This window comes from Argopecten irradians, chromosome 5, assembly GCF_041381155.1.
Source record: "Argopecten irradians isolate NY chromosome 5, Ai_NY, whole genome shotgun sequence".
Lineage (NCBI taxonomy): Eukaryota > Metazoa > Mollusca > Bivalvia > Pectinida > Pectinidae > Argopecten > Argopecten irradians.
This window is the reverse complement of record NC_091138.1, coordinates 13,605,903-13,621,089: the sequence shown is the minus strand read 5'-3', so window position 1 is coordinate 13,621,089 and position 15,187 is coordinate 13,605,903. Positions and strand designations below refer to the sequence as shown.

General features: G+C 38.8%; 1 protein-coding gene across 1 annotated transcript; it reads left to right on the top strand.

Annotated features, from left to right (window-relative positions):
* Nucleotides 1–3,238: 3,238 nt before the first annotated feature.
* LOC138322923 (GATOR1 complex protein NPRL3-like) lies at nt 3,239–11,444 on the top strand. Its single transcript, XM_069267156.1, has 9 exons — nt 3,239–3,310; nt 3,593–3,707; nt 3,911–3,945; nt 4,662–4,818; nt 5,339–5,439; nt 6,037–6,166; nt 7,044–7,260; nt 9,601–9,826; nt 11,230–11,444. The coding sequence occupies exons 1-9, from the start codon at nt 3,240–3,242 to the stop codon at nt 11,384–11,386; spliced, it is 1,209 nt and encodes a 402-aa protein (XP_069123257.1). The 5' UTR covers nt 3,239; the 3' UTR covers nt 11,387–11,444.
* Nucleotides 11,445–15,187: the final 3,743 nt, after the last annotated feature.

Here is a 15,187-nt window from a genome sequence, read left to right as displayed (position 1 = left end):
GTAACCACGACCTGCTTTCCAGAAGTGACCATGACCTGCTTTTCACAAGTAACCACGACCTGCTTTATAGCCACAGTGTTATGACCACATTTTTGGTCACTTAATTCACTGTTGTGACTATGACTTGATTTAAGATATCAGATAAAGTAAACTGATTTAGTTGATTGATCCCTACACGATACACTATATTGTGATCATGATAGGTTTGTGATTTACTTTAATGATACACTATATTGTGATCATGATAGGTTTGTGATTTACATCATTCTGGACCCTCAAGGTAAGCATCAGCATCATTCTGGACCTCAAGGTAAGCATCAGCATCATTCTGGACCTCAAGGTAAGCATCAGCATCATTCTGGACCTCAAGGTAAGCATCAGCATCATTCTGGACCTCAAGGTAAGCATCAGCATCATTCTGGACCTCAAGGTAAGCATCAGCATCATTCTGGCCCTCAAGGTAAGCATCAGCATCATTCTGGCCCTCAAGGTAAGCATCAGCATCATTCTGGCCCTCAAGGTAAGCATCAGCATCATTCTGGCCCTCAAGGTAAGCATCAGCATCATTCTGGCCCTCAAGGTAAGCATCAGCATCCAATAGGGGAAATAGAGGTAAATCCTATAAATCGCTACTTGTCCTAGAGTTCTGCATGGATTGTAACCAAATTTGGCCACAAACATCCTTGGGGGAAGGGGAACAGAACTTGTATAAATTTTGGCTCTGACCCCCAGGGGCAGGAGAGGGGCGGGGCCCAATAGGGGAAATAGAGGTAAATCCTATAAATCGCTACTTGTCCTAGAGTTCTGTTTGGATTGTAACCAAATTTGGCCAGAAACATCCTTGGGGGAAGGGGAACAGATCTTGCATAAATTTTGGCTCTGACCCCCCCGGGGCAGGAGGGGTGGGGCCCAATTGGGGGAAATAGAGGTAAATTCTATAAATCGCTACTTGTCCTAGAGATCTGCATGGATTGTAACCAAATTTGGCCACAAACATCCTTGGGGGAAGGGGAACAGAACTTGTATAAATTTTGGCTCTGACCCCCGGGGCAAGAGGGGCGGGGCCTAATAGGGGAAATAGAGGTAAATCCTATAAATCGCTACTTGTCCTAGAGTTCTGCATGGATTGTAGCCAAATTTGGCCTGAAACATCCTTGGGGGAAGGGGAACAGAACATGGAGAAATTTTGGCTCTGATCCCCCAGGGGCAGGAGGGGCGGGGCCTAATAGGGGAAATAGAGGTAAATCCTATAAATCGCTACTTGTCCTAGAGTTCTGCATGGATTGTAACCAAATTTGGCCAGAAACATCCTTGGGGGAAGGGGAACAGATCTTGCTTAAATTTTGGCTCTGACCCCCCGGGGGCAGGAGGGGCGGGGCCCAAAAGGGGAAATAGAGGTAAATCCTATAAATCGCTACTTGTCCTAGAGTTCTGCATGGATTGTAACCAAATTTGGCCAGAAACATCCTTGGTGGAAGGGGAACAGAACATGTATAAATTTTGGCTCTGACCCCCCGGGGCAAGAGGGGCGGGGCCTAATAGGGGAAATAGAGGTAAATCCTATAAATCGCTACTTGTCCTAGAGTTCTGCATGGATTGTAGCCAAATTTGGCCTGAAACATCCTTGGGGGAAGGGGAACAGAACTTGTATAAATTTTGGCTCTGGTCCCCAGGGGGCAGGAGGGGCGGGGCCCAATAGGGGAAATAGAGGTAAATCCTATAAATCGCTACTTGTCCTAGAGTTCTGCATGGATTGTAACCAAATTTGGCCACAAACATCCTTGGGGGAAGGGGAACAGAACTTGTATAAATTTTGGCTCTGACCCCCCGGGGGCAGGAGGGGCGGGGCCCAATAGGGGAAATAGAGGTAAATCCTATAAATCGCTACTTGTCCTAGAGTTCTGCATGGATTGTAACCAAATTTGGCCACAAACATCCTTGGGGGAAGGGGAACAGAACTTGTATAAATTTTGGCTCTGACCCCCCGGGGGCAGGAGGGGCAGGGCCTAATAGGGGAAATAGAGGTAAATCCTATAAATCGCTACTTGTCCTAGAGTTCTGCATGGATTGTAACCAAATTTGGCCAGAAACATCCTTGGGGGAAGGGGAACAGAACTTGTATAAATTTTGGCTCTGACCCCCCCGGGGGCAGGAGGGGCGGGGCCCAATAGGGGAAATAGAGGTAAATCCTATAAATCGCTACTTGTCCTAGAGTTCTGCATGGATTGTAACCAAATTTGGCCACAAACATCCTTGGGGGAAGGGGAACAGAACTTGTATAAATTTTGGCTCTGATCCCCAGGGGCAGGAGGGGCGGGGCCCAATAGGGGAAATAGAGGTAAATCCTATAAATCGCTACTTGTCCTAGAGTTCTGCATGGATTGTAACCAAATTTGGCCAGAAACATCCTTGGGGGAAGGGGAACAGAACTTGTATAAATTTTGGCTCTGATCCCCCCGGGGGCAGGAGGGGCGGGGCCCAATATGGGAAATAGAGGTAAATCTGATAAATCGCTACTTGTCCTAGAGTTCAGCATGGATTGAAACAAAATTTGACCACAAACATCCATAGGGGAAGGGGAATAGAGTTTGTATAAATTTTGGCTCTAACATCCGGGGGCAGGAGGGGCAAGGCCCAATATGGGAAATAGCGGTAAATCCTATAAATCGCTACTAGTCATATAGTTCTGCTTGGATTTTAACCAAATTTGGCCCAGAAACATCCTTGGGGTTAACAGAATTCGTATAAATTTTGGCTTTGACCCCCTGGAGCAGAAAGAGTGGGGCCCAATAGGGGAATTAGAGGTAAATATTCAAATTCCTTCAGAAAAGAAACAATGAACCTGTATTCAGAACATTACTAGGCATTACAAACCAGGTGAGCGATACAGGCCCTTTTGGCTTTGACCCCTTGTTTAAATATGACATCTCAATTACATCAATGTACTTAACCCATGTCATTTTATCATCTCAAATTTGACGTATTATACAGACCTGTCTCTGTTTATAGTATATGATGAGATTCTGTAAATGAAATATGAATATACAAACAATTTAAAATTGATATTTATTTGCTCAAACTGATCCAAATACTGATATTCACTGTACACCATGGTATACTACATTGTAAATTTAATGTCATAACTAAGGGTATGGTAAATCAGATTGCAATTGATCCCTTGGGCGAATGTATCTGTGTTTCAAAAATTCACACCCGATTTATTTATTTTCACAGATTCAATGGAATCGCCCTTTTCATTGATACTGAAGAGAAGTTCACTCGCTCAAGATCTCAAATTCATGTTTGACAGGTAAATGCTAACTAACCCAGAAAACAAGACTAGACATTTTATCAACAGACTTTAGTTACTGTATTGCTATCTCTCTTTTTTTGATACATGGATATAACAGTTGACAGTTTTAGTACAAAATGTTTGATACAGAATCCAATATTTTCCTCACTAAATTTCAATCCATTCATATTAGAAAGGGCGACACCAAATGGTAAAACACAACCTAAAAGTTCCTTATTTCCTTCACTCTTTATAGGTGATTGCTAATGTTATTTCTTCCTTTCTGTTTCTTGTCATCAGTTTGTGTGACGATGGTGTGGTGAAATTACTTGTCAATAAGTTTATACTGGTGAGCTTCTGTCTGCCTCACAAGATACACAGACAGCCATGGGCCTCTAGAAACCTCTCCATTGAGGTAAGTTCTTCTATAGTGTACTGTTTGGTATGAAAGCTTATTGTTATTTAATCTTGCAGCATTATAATGGCTGAATTGTTAAATGTACTGAATTACTGTTTGACTCAGAAGGCTTCAGTATTCTTTAATATTGTTTATAAATTATGAATATACAAATTATGAAATGCATCAGACAAATACTTATAACATTATTTTTCTTTCAGCCTGGTAAGATTCAGCGGTGTCTTGAAATGTTAAGGTAAGTATATATAAAACCAACAAAAGTAAAACTTAATTCATTTATTTGCATGATTATTCCTTTATCAATCAGACTTCAACTTACTTTTCTCTGTGCTTTTTAGGTCACCTGAGACAAAGTCTCATGGTGACTTATTCTAATCGCCTTTTGTCCGTCGTCCGTTGCCTGTTGTCCATCGCCTGTCGTGCGACAATAAGCAATTTACATTTTTGACTTCTTCTCCAAAATCGCTGAAGCAAATTTTGAAATGAGTAATACACAGTAATAAATATGCGATACATGTATGTGTAGTATAACAAGTGTTAGCCTTTAATGAAGACAAGTTATCGTGTTCACAACAAAAAGTTAACGCACGACGGACGACGGACGACGACGGACAAAAGGTTATCGCAATAGGTCACCATGACCTATGGTCAGGTGACCTAAAAACAAGCCCAGTTATTTTACATTAAAGTAGTTGTGATATGTATAAACCAGAATTTATAATTAAGTTAAATTTTTCCATTGCTATAGTACGTGGGTCAAAATTTCCATGATTTAGCTAAAATATTAGGAAATTAAATGTACATGTAATTGGCTTAAAAGGTATATGACTCAACCATTTCTCACATTTAGCGGGTCAGATTCGTTTTAATGTACAGCGAAAATATGATCCCTGCAAAAGTAACTACTGTACTTGTACATGTGAATATAGACTTAGTGATGTGTTTTGACAGACCATACCACGGAATCCTTCTGCTGACAGACAAACAAAGTGTACAGGAGTTCCTCCCCTTAGATGGAACTCAGTCTCTCAACAGATTAATCACGGTTACCAACCCGCTGAAAAGTTTACAGACCCTGGCTCTAGAGGCTGACCTCAATCTCTCTCAGGTATGTACCTCGGTCCCATTGTCATTGAAGTGTCAGCTTCCTAAAATACTTTGTAGCCGCTTTGGCTGAGTGGTTAAGATGTCTTGACATTTTACCACCAACTATCCACCTCTGGGTCACAAGTTTGAATCCCATGTGTGTCAGTTGTGAGATACTGACCACTGGTCAATAATTTTTTTCTTCAGGTACTCTTTCCTCCGCCTATAACTCTGGCAAATCCTTAAATGACCATGGCTTTTAAATAATCAAATCAAACCAAGGATAAATACTGCCTATTGGATACATTTGATAGAAAAGATAATTTTCTAGGTACAAAACTTTAAGCCATGTTTGAAAACAACCTATATTTTGTTGATGTCCATGTAAATGAAATTCAATATTTACTTTCATAAACAATTTTCTTTCAAACGAGAGAGCTTTAAGTCATTTGAACGTATAAATGCAATACACAGTACTGTTGGCCTCTTGTTATCTGGTTACTGTTGGCCTCTTGTTTCACCTGGTTTTGTTTGTTTTATAGGTGTTTCAGATGGTGAGTCACCTGGTATACTGGGCCAAGGCCACAGTGATCTTCCCTGTATGTGGTACTAACATCTATGTTCTCTCTCCAGCAGTTGTCTTGTAAGTATCTAGTTCTCATTCTGTAACATTGGTCTTGTATTCAAACAATATGCAAAGTAACATTGACAGATGTATAAGATGTTGTAAAGATGAAAGAGAAGTGGGTTGTGGACTTTGATTGACATGCAGCTAGGTATAAACCCTGAAGATGAATATGCAGTTAAAGGCAATAATAACTTATCTATTTTAAGGGTCCTTTTTATTTCTTTTGCTAAATGAAATGAGTCATACAATGTAACAGAACACAATTCCAGAAATTCTATACAAGACTCGGGACATGCATGTAGATTTATCACTGATCATGTATTTCACTCTCACTCAGATTTTATCATTCATTGAGCTAGTATATTCAATACCACAAGCCCTCCATCTCTAGGTCGCTCACATGGACAGAGTCCAGGTACTGGCCACTGGTCGGTGGTTTTTCTCCTACTACACCGGCTTTCCTTCACCAACAAACCTGGCAAGTCCTTACATGACCCTGGCTGGTAAACTAATAAACAATTTAAACATTGAGCTAGGTCAGGTTCAGTGAGACATGCATGGAAGATATACTGGGAATGTCCAATCTACATTAGTTGTATGTTCCCGTTTCAGAAACTCCAGTTTAAATGAAAAATTTACTGCAACCTTCCAAGACAGATCACTGCCAGTTGAATTATCAAAGTTCTCTGATCCAGTACAGCTGAGAGATACAAGAGATATATTGGATCACCCCAAAACACAGGTGAAAACATTTTTCCTCTATTGAAAAATTGTGGGATCAGGTAGCAGAAAGTTTCTGAGGTCTTATGAGGACGAGCTCTAAATTTAACATAATTTCAGGTCATGTTTTTGTAAATACATGTAGCAGAGTCAAACCTGTCTATAAAGACCGCCCAAAGGACACAGGAAAAGGATCTTCATAGCCAGGGCGTCTTTATGTAAACAGGGTGAATGTTGTTGAAATTGGTCATTTTGGACCATACAAAAGTGGTCTTAAGAAGGTGGTCTTTATACAGAGGTGGCTGGTAAGGTTTTACTGTATTTCAATAATAGAATCTTTCCCTACCTAGAGGGTGTGACAACGAAATCACATCTTGAGGGGTAATTCATGAACATCCAGGAATATTGGATATTCAGGAATTCCCCCAAGGGTTGTGATTTCGTTGTCATAACCTCATAGGTAGGGAATGATTCTTTTTCTCTCATATACAAAAGAAAATGAAGAGAAAATAACATAAAAGAAACAATTTCCCCGCGACATGAACTTGGTTCCGTTGTCTACACATCAATATTGATGACGCCATCAACAATGCACGCCACAGTAACACCGCATGAAGTCATGGTGTCACGTAATTGTCTTCAAGTTCAAAAGGTTAGCGCTCACAATCTGTCATACCCTAGGGGTTGACAGAGAAGTCTCCCACAACCACAACCGGTGACTAATCAGTGAATGGTGGGAGAATTTCTTATCTATGCTTCTCAAGTCACCACATCACACTGAACTTCTTTCTGTGAACCATTATTTTAAGAATAATCTATTTTGTAGAAGCCTTTGGATATAAGAGGTAAATGATAGTTTTATGATCTGTGCAGTTTTCATCTGTACCATTTTCCCACAGGAAGAGAAGGTACAGATAGTGATGTGGCTGCTGCAGCATCGCCTGATCTTCCAGCAACATATCTATGTTTTCTTTGTGCCACCTTTGTCCAGAAGGAAGAAGAAGACATCAGAAGATGCAAGTCGTGTCATGCCAATACTGCTTGAAGAGGAAAGTTTGGCCTTTGAAAATAGATCTGGATTGCAAAGAGCTTCCAGTGTTTCAGACGTTGCATCAGGTAGGACTTTTCTCTATATCAAACGTTTGCTAGTGTCATCGTTAATCTCTGTTGATGACAAGAGAATTTGATCTTCATCCTTTTACCATTAAATGGTGGAGCATATAGTGATACACTCATGTTCATTCTGTCCTGATCCATCCCATGTTGATATACGAATGTGCTTCAATTTATGTTACTCGTTAGTTGAAAAAATCTCGCAAACAATCTCCCATCATTTTCTGATTTGTCAAAAGTTTTATCCACAATTGATCTTTCTGTTGACCTCAAGGTACTGGTGCAACACATTGCATGTCCTTGTATTTCAGCTTGGCAATATGAGACAACTTCTTTTGACAATTTGACAACTAAAACATAGAAAACATGATACAGAGATGGCATACAATAATTCACAAAAAGTAAATTCTGAAAATTCTATTGATTGTATCAAATAATATTTACCATGTATATAACACCCTAACTACACCACCTTGGTTTCTTGGTAACATTTTTAGGTCACCTGAGACGAAGTCTCAAGTGACCTATTCTAATCGCCTTTTGTCCGTCGTCGTGCGTCGTCCGTCGTGCGTCGTGTGTCGTATGTCCGTAAACAATTTACATTTTCAACTTCTTCTCCAAAACTGCTGAAGCAATTTCAATGAAATTTTGCACAAACCTTCTAAGGCATAAGGCCAATCAAAATTGTGAATTATATGGTCCCCACCCCCCAGGGGGCTGTGGGAGGGGCCAAAAGGGGTAAAATTGAGTAAAATTTCAAAAATCTTCTTCTCTACTCACAGATGTGGTAGAATCAAATACTCTTCATAGATAGAAAGGTCTCAAGGCCCTCTACAAAAATTGTGAATTATATGACCCTGGGGTCTCAGGTTTCCCCCTGGGGAGGGGGTTAAGTTTACTATAGTTTATATTGGGAAAACACATTTTTGAGCATTATTTGGTCATTTGTAATAGGAAATGAGTCAAATGTTGTCAGAATTATCAGTATGAGATGGCCATTTAATCCTATTAACAAATTTTCTATGACTGACCCCCAGGGGCCTTAGGGGCGGGGTCAAAAGGGGTCAAATAGGCTAAAACTTCAAAAATCTTCTTCTGAAATTCTGGAAATGGTAGAATCAAATACTTTTCATAAATAGAAAGGTCTTAAGGTCCTTTACAAAAATTGTGAATTATATGACCCTGGGGTCTCACGTTTCCCCCTGGGGAGGGGGTCAAGTTTACTATAGTTTATATAGGGAAAACACATTTATGAGCATTTTTTTGCTCAATTTTCATTGGAAACGAGTCAAACTTGGTTAGAATTATTAGCCTGAGATAGCATTTTAACATCATATCCATATTGGTCCAGGCCGACCCCTGGGGGCAGAGGGGCAGGGCCAAAAAAGGTCAAATAGGCTAAAACTTCAAAAATCTTCTAAAATTCAGGAAATGGTAGAATCAAATACATGTTATAGATGAAAAGGTCTTAAAGTTTGTTTTATAAAAATTGTAAATTATATGACCCTGGGGTCTCATGTTTCCCCTTGGGGAGGGGTCAAGTTTACTATAGTTTATATAGGAAAAACACATTAATGAGCATTTTTTGCTCAATTTTCATAGGAAATGAGTCAAACTTGGTTAGAATTATTAGCCTGAGATAGAATTTGAATATCATATCCACATTGGTCCTGGCCGACCCCCTGGGGGCAGAGGGGTGGGGCTCAAAAGGGGTCAAATAGGCTAAAACTTCAAAAATCTTCTAAAATTCTGGAAATAGTAGAATCAAATAATTATAGATGGAAAGGTCTTAAGGTGTTTTATTAAATTGTGAATTATATGACCTTGGGGTCTCACGTTACCCCCTTGGGAGGGGTCAAGTTAACTTTAGTTTATATAGGAAAGACATATTTGTGAACATTATTTGCCCAATTTTCATAGGAAATTAGTCCAACTTGATTAGAATTATTAGCCTAAGATATAGCATTTTAACATCCATATCCATCCTCGATGACCCCCTGGGGGACCAGAGGGGCAGGACCAAACAGGGTCAAAATGATTAAATTTCAACAAATACCTCTAAGTTCACAGGTTTGATGGAAGCAAATACTCTTCATAGTCTGAAAAGTCAAATTTAATAATCACTGACCAACTTCAAGGCCCAGCATACAGTGTATATATGTCTTTAATTTGTTTCATTATATATTCTAACTCAGGTGACCGTTAAGGCCCATGGGCCTCTTGTAATAAAGATACACCTACATACTTAGTACAAATATGTTCTCGAAAGTCCCACATACCATTGAGTTGAATGTCAAATTTAGTCATATGGACCTTGTTACATCTGACCATGTTCTTTTTCAGTGGCAAGTGATGAAAGTGTGAGTATAGGGTCAAACTCCATCAGCGCGATGTTTTCCAAGTCTCCTTCCTCAGAGATAGCTAGTGACAGCTCACAGGTATCCGAAGATATGAAAACAGGCAATAGAAGTTACCAAGATGGCTTATCAAGTTTATCCAAGGAGGAGCAAGAATGTGTATTGAGTGTTCCTGCTGCCAAAAATCCAGATGATTTAAAACTCTTTTCTAGGTAAGGAATAAAAGGTTCTCAAAACTAGAATTGGATTAAGAGGGTGGAAGTTAAAAGCATAGGAAAAATAAAACCAGGTGAATGCTCTATAACATTTAATGAGAGTACTGTAAACAATATATTTTAAAGTTTTGCATGCCTAAAGCAATTTTAGTTCACAATTTAAAATAATTTCCCTAAATAATATTATATTCAAAACATTTTTGCAGGGATTTTAGGAACTTCTAATCACCTGAAATAACGGTATGCTAAGATTAATATTATCACATGCAAAAATAAGTACATTATATAATGTAGGTTTATAATAGATGAAACTTTAAACAGCTCCCTGTGAAATGAAGACACTGGAAATTAGAGATTTAACATTAAAGGACTATGCAGGTTTGAGCTCTGATTTGCTCCCAGTTCCATCAGAAATATGGAAAACTTATTTTACTGGTTAGTCCCTAGTTTTCATGGTTTTAAGACGTTAACACAAGATAAGTTTAACCTGAAAGAAAAACCTTTGTATATGACTTTTGGGCCTCACTCATGCTTTAGGGAGTCAGTGCCAAAATTTATGCAAAGTCAGTCATCCATCTGTCAACCTTTCCTTTACATTGCTAATAAGAGTCCTGCATGGATTGTAACCAAATTTGGCCAGAAACATGGGGAAGGGGAACAAAGATTGCATAAATTTTGGCTCTGACCCCCGGGGGGCAAGAGGGACGGGACTCAATAGAGCAAATAGTTGTATATCCTTTAAATTGCTACTTGTCATAGAGTTCTTTATGGATTGTAACCAAATTTGGCAAGAAACATCCTCTGGGGGAGGGAAGCAGAGTTCAGATAAAGTTTGGATCTGACGCCCAGGGGCAGGAGAGGCAGGGCCCAATAGGGGAAATAGGGGTAAATCCTTAAAATTGCTACTAGTTTTGCATGGATTGAAACCAAATTTGGCCAGAAACATCCTTTGGAAAAGGGGAACAGGGTTGATGTGAATTTTGGCTCTGACCCCAGGGGACAGGAGGGACGGGACCCAATAGGGAGATGGAGGTAAATACTATAAATCAAGAGTCATAGATTCTCATGGATTGAATGAAACCAAATTTGGCCAGAAACATCCCCTGGGGACAGGGAACAGAATTTGTATAAATTTTGGCTCTGACCTCCTGGAGCAGAATCAGTGGGGCCCAATAGGGAAATTACTGGTAAACATTTAAATCCCTTTAGAAAAGAAACAATGAACCTGTATTCAGAACATTACTTGGCATTACAAACCAGGTGAGCGAGACAAGCCTTTTGGGCCTCTTATTCTTGTCCAACACAGTAATGGAGGAAATTATAATCAAAAAGTGAACATAGTTTTATGAAAGCATGCAAGACGTAGTAATGTTTAAAGGAATTTTCTGTTTCTTTTGAAGGTTGTGCTCCTACTTCAACGGGAAACATCACTTGGAAGAAATCATGTATTATGAAAACCTGCATAGAGCCCACTTAGTGACATTATTAGACAAATTTAGAGACGTTTTGATTATGTGCCAGTATCAAGATCCAGCTACAGCTCTAGGGATCAGGTGATGTTCACCAGTCGTGTTTGGGTTTCGTGTAATATTAAAAAATGAAGTTGGTGCTGTAATGATTTGCATTTTCTTTTATTGTTACAGCGAATAGTAAGGAACAGTCTCCATGTTGTATCTGAACGATAAAAGGATTTTCAGTCGCTTTTCATCCATTGTTCTGATTGCTGAAGTTTCTTGGAATCACTTTCTACAAGTCATAGCTGTTGCACATGATTTCTTCACATTATAAATACTAATTATACTGTATTGACTATTCGACCCATTAAGTCCCCCTCCACCTGACCCCCTGGAGCAGAAAGAATGGGTCCCAATAGGGAAATTACAGGTAAATCATTAAATTCCTTCAGAAAAGAAACAATGATCCTGTATTCAGAACATTACTTGGCATTACAATAACCAGGTGAGCGATACAGGGCCTCTTGTTTAGCTCACCTGGTCCGAAGGACCATACCGTGGTGTCCGGTGTCCAGCGTCTGTCCGTTTGTCAACAATCGACTTCATCTCCATAACTGCTGGTTGGATTTCAACAAAATTTGACTGCTAGCATCCTTATGGGCTACTCACTGAAAATTGTATAAATGATGGGGCTGACCCCCAAGGGGCCTGAGGGTCGGGGCCAAAAGGGGTCAATTTGGCTATTTCCATATAAACGACTTTTTCTCTGAACCTAACATGGGATAGCACTCATAATGCAAAGGTAGCATTCTAATAAGTTAGGGATTCAAAATTGTACAAATGATGGGGCTGACCCCCAAGGGGCCTGAAGGGTGGGGCCAAAAGGGGTCAATTTGGCTATTTCCATATTAACAACTTCTTCTCTGCAACTAAGCATGGGAGAGCACTCATAATGCAATGGAAGCATCTTTATAGGGTGGGGATTCAAAATTGTACAAATGATGGGACTGACCCCTCCCCGGGGGCTGAGGGGCAGGGTCAAAAGTGATCAATTTGACTGTTACCATATAAATGACTTCTTCTCTGCAACTAAGCATGGAAGAGAACTCATAATGCAATGGTAGCATCCTTATAGGGTGGGAATTTGAAATTGTACATATATCCATATAAATCACTTCCTCTCTGAACCTATGTATTGGATAGCATATTTATATGGTATCTATAGCATCATTATATGGTTGTGATTCAAAATTAAACAAATTAGAGTCAATTTTGCTAATTATTCTAATTGTAAGAGTCTTTGTGATAATTACTTAAAAAAAAACTAGGCAAGCAATACAGGCTCTCTGGGCCTCTTGTTTTAAGCAACCAGGGCGTTTATTGGGTTGAATACAGTATATGTAATGTACAAACTGATGTTGATGGAAACTAAAGAACTTGTCATACGTATATTGCATATGGTCAAAGTCCACCATGCATGGCACCAATAACCTTTAGGTCAAAATTAGGAGGTACAAAATTGAGACAAAGGAACACTGGTTAAAATGTTCTGAATTGGTAGACTGGTGTACAAACTGCAGCCAAATTAGCTATTTATACTTATTGTGGGCATTGTAGGTCAAAAAATGTTTCTTTACTGAATACAAAGAAAATATATAAAGAATGTAGTATATATATATGCCAGTGATAAATCTTTCATGTGTTGCTCTTTTTCCATTTTCACTTGCAAATGGCGAATTAAGAAAGTTGATAATTCATAAAAGATTGGGTGTCAAATCTTTTCAATAGTTTTAGTCTTAAATCCATGTGAAAATAAGATGACATCACATGATATGGAATGTGCCAGTGGATTTCTCTGGTAATCACTTGTCTTACAAGCCTGATTAACAAGATTTTTTAAATGGGGTCAAAGGTAGATATAGGTTACTGTACAATGTTGAAATACACTTTCGAGATGTAGGAGCACTATAGTAATCAGCATCTGTCCACAATTTTTCAATTGATTTCCTTGAAAATCAAGACTGTTTTCAAAAAGATGGCTGCCATAAACCAAATGGGTCTAAATTTAAAAATTGTTTGATTTCAATAAAAATTGGTATAAAGGATCCAGAGCTTAGAAATTAAGACAAATTGAATATCTATATTTTACTAGTTATATAGACAATTACTGAACCCCTATAAAGGCATAGAGGGTCAGTAAGATTTATAGAGGGCGAGGATGTAACCAGAACCTCCTATGCTTCTTACTGACCATCTTTGCCTTTATAGTGAGTCGATTACCGACTTCATGTATATCATCTGTTTCCGATTATTTTGCCAAGAATCTGAAATCAAATTTGAATCTACTTCTACAGTATTAGGGGTTAACACGACGAGATACTTTTTACTCAAGTTATCATGTTCAATGGATTCAATAATTATAATTGCAAAGGGCAATAACTCCGTAAATTACTGTCGAATCAAGCTGATTTTCGAACTCGTACAAGATCAAACAAAGTTTCATTAAGCTCAGTTTATATTTATTCAAGTTATCGTGTTCACAAAGAACAGACGACCCATGACGACGGACAAAAGACTATTGCATTTTATGTTGTGTTGCCTACCTTTTTTGGATTTATATTTCATAAATACACATATTTGCAAGACTTTTCCAACAAATTAGTCCAAGAAGCTGTGATAAATGCATTTCTTATAACGTTCATCATATTTTCACTTGTATTGACCACCATTTTTAATTTGAATAGGAATATTGAGGTTTTATGAAATTTAGAAGTTATCTAGGTGTATATGCAAAACAAGTGGAACAAAGTATGCCACATTTCCATTTTGCTAAATTTAAATTGTGTTTTTCTTTTACCATAGCAGCCATGTTTTAGTGACAGAAGAATTGAGCACATCGACTTGCATACAATTTACATGTAACATGGATTTAACAATATATGGATGGTGTCATGCAAAATTGTTTGCACCATTAATGGATTAATGTAAGTCAATCAGTAATCGTTTATATATCTTGCCATTTAAATTGTCTTTGATATGTTTAAAGTCCCATTATGTTTTTGTAATATATTTAATTGAGAAAAATTACCAAATTTTGTCAAATGATAGAGCCGATACCCTTATGGCAATATTTCTGAATTAAAAATGTCTTAATCAGGATTGTAGCAATGATGGGGGATTCTGTTGTTATGCTCTGTTGGTGCCACAGTCCACAAGTAGGCAAACATCCCATGAGAACCATTTTGTATAAACTTTGACCTAGCCCGAGATACTCTGGTCCTGACACCAGACTTCGACATTATAACAGATTGATGTCTGGTTTAGGGCCAGAGCGTACTGCTATATCAAAACGTGGAATAAGCCATCACCATTTGGTATAGGGCCAGTTCATCTCCAATTCAGACTGCTTACAAAATATCACCACCGAGAATCGCCACTTGCCTTGGTCTGTTTAACAAATGAATAATTTATCTAATCATAGCTAGCGCTATAGCCATCCATTTTATCACACGTTCTTTTGTTTTAACACAGTAGTTCCTTTTTGACAACTTTAAAGTTCCCTCGTTGTTGTCGCCATTTTCTCAAAGAATGCAAATCGCCTTTCATTTCGACTGATCACTATATTTGGCTAGATAAATTATTCATTTGTTGAATAGACTAAGGTTAGTGGTGCTTCTCGGTGGTCAGCTAAATCGGAGATGACTTGGTCCGATACCAAACGGTGTCGGCTTATTCCACGTTTTGATTTAGCAGTGCGCTCTGGCCATAAACCAGACATCTATCTGTCATAATGTCTGCTGTCAGGGAAAGGGTATCTCGGGCTACCTTTGACCTACTCCAACAATGTAAGAGGTATAGCACGACGAGACACTTTTGATCATTACGTCGTGTCTAACCTCCATAT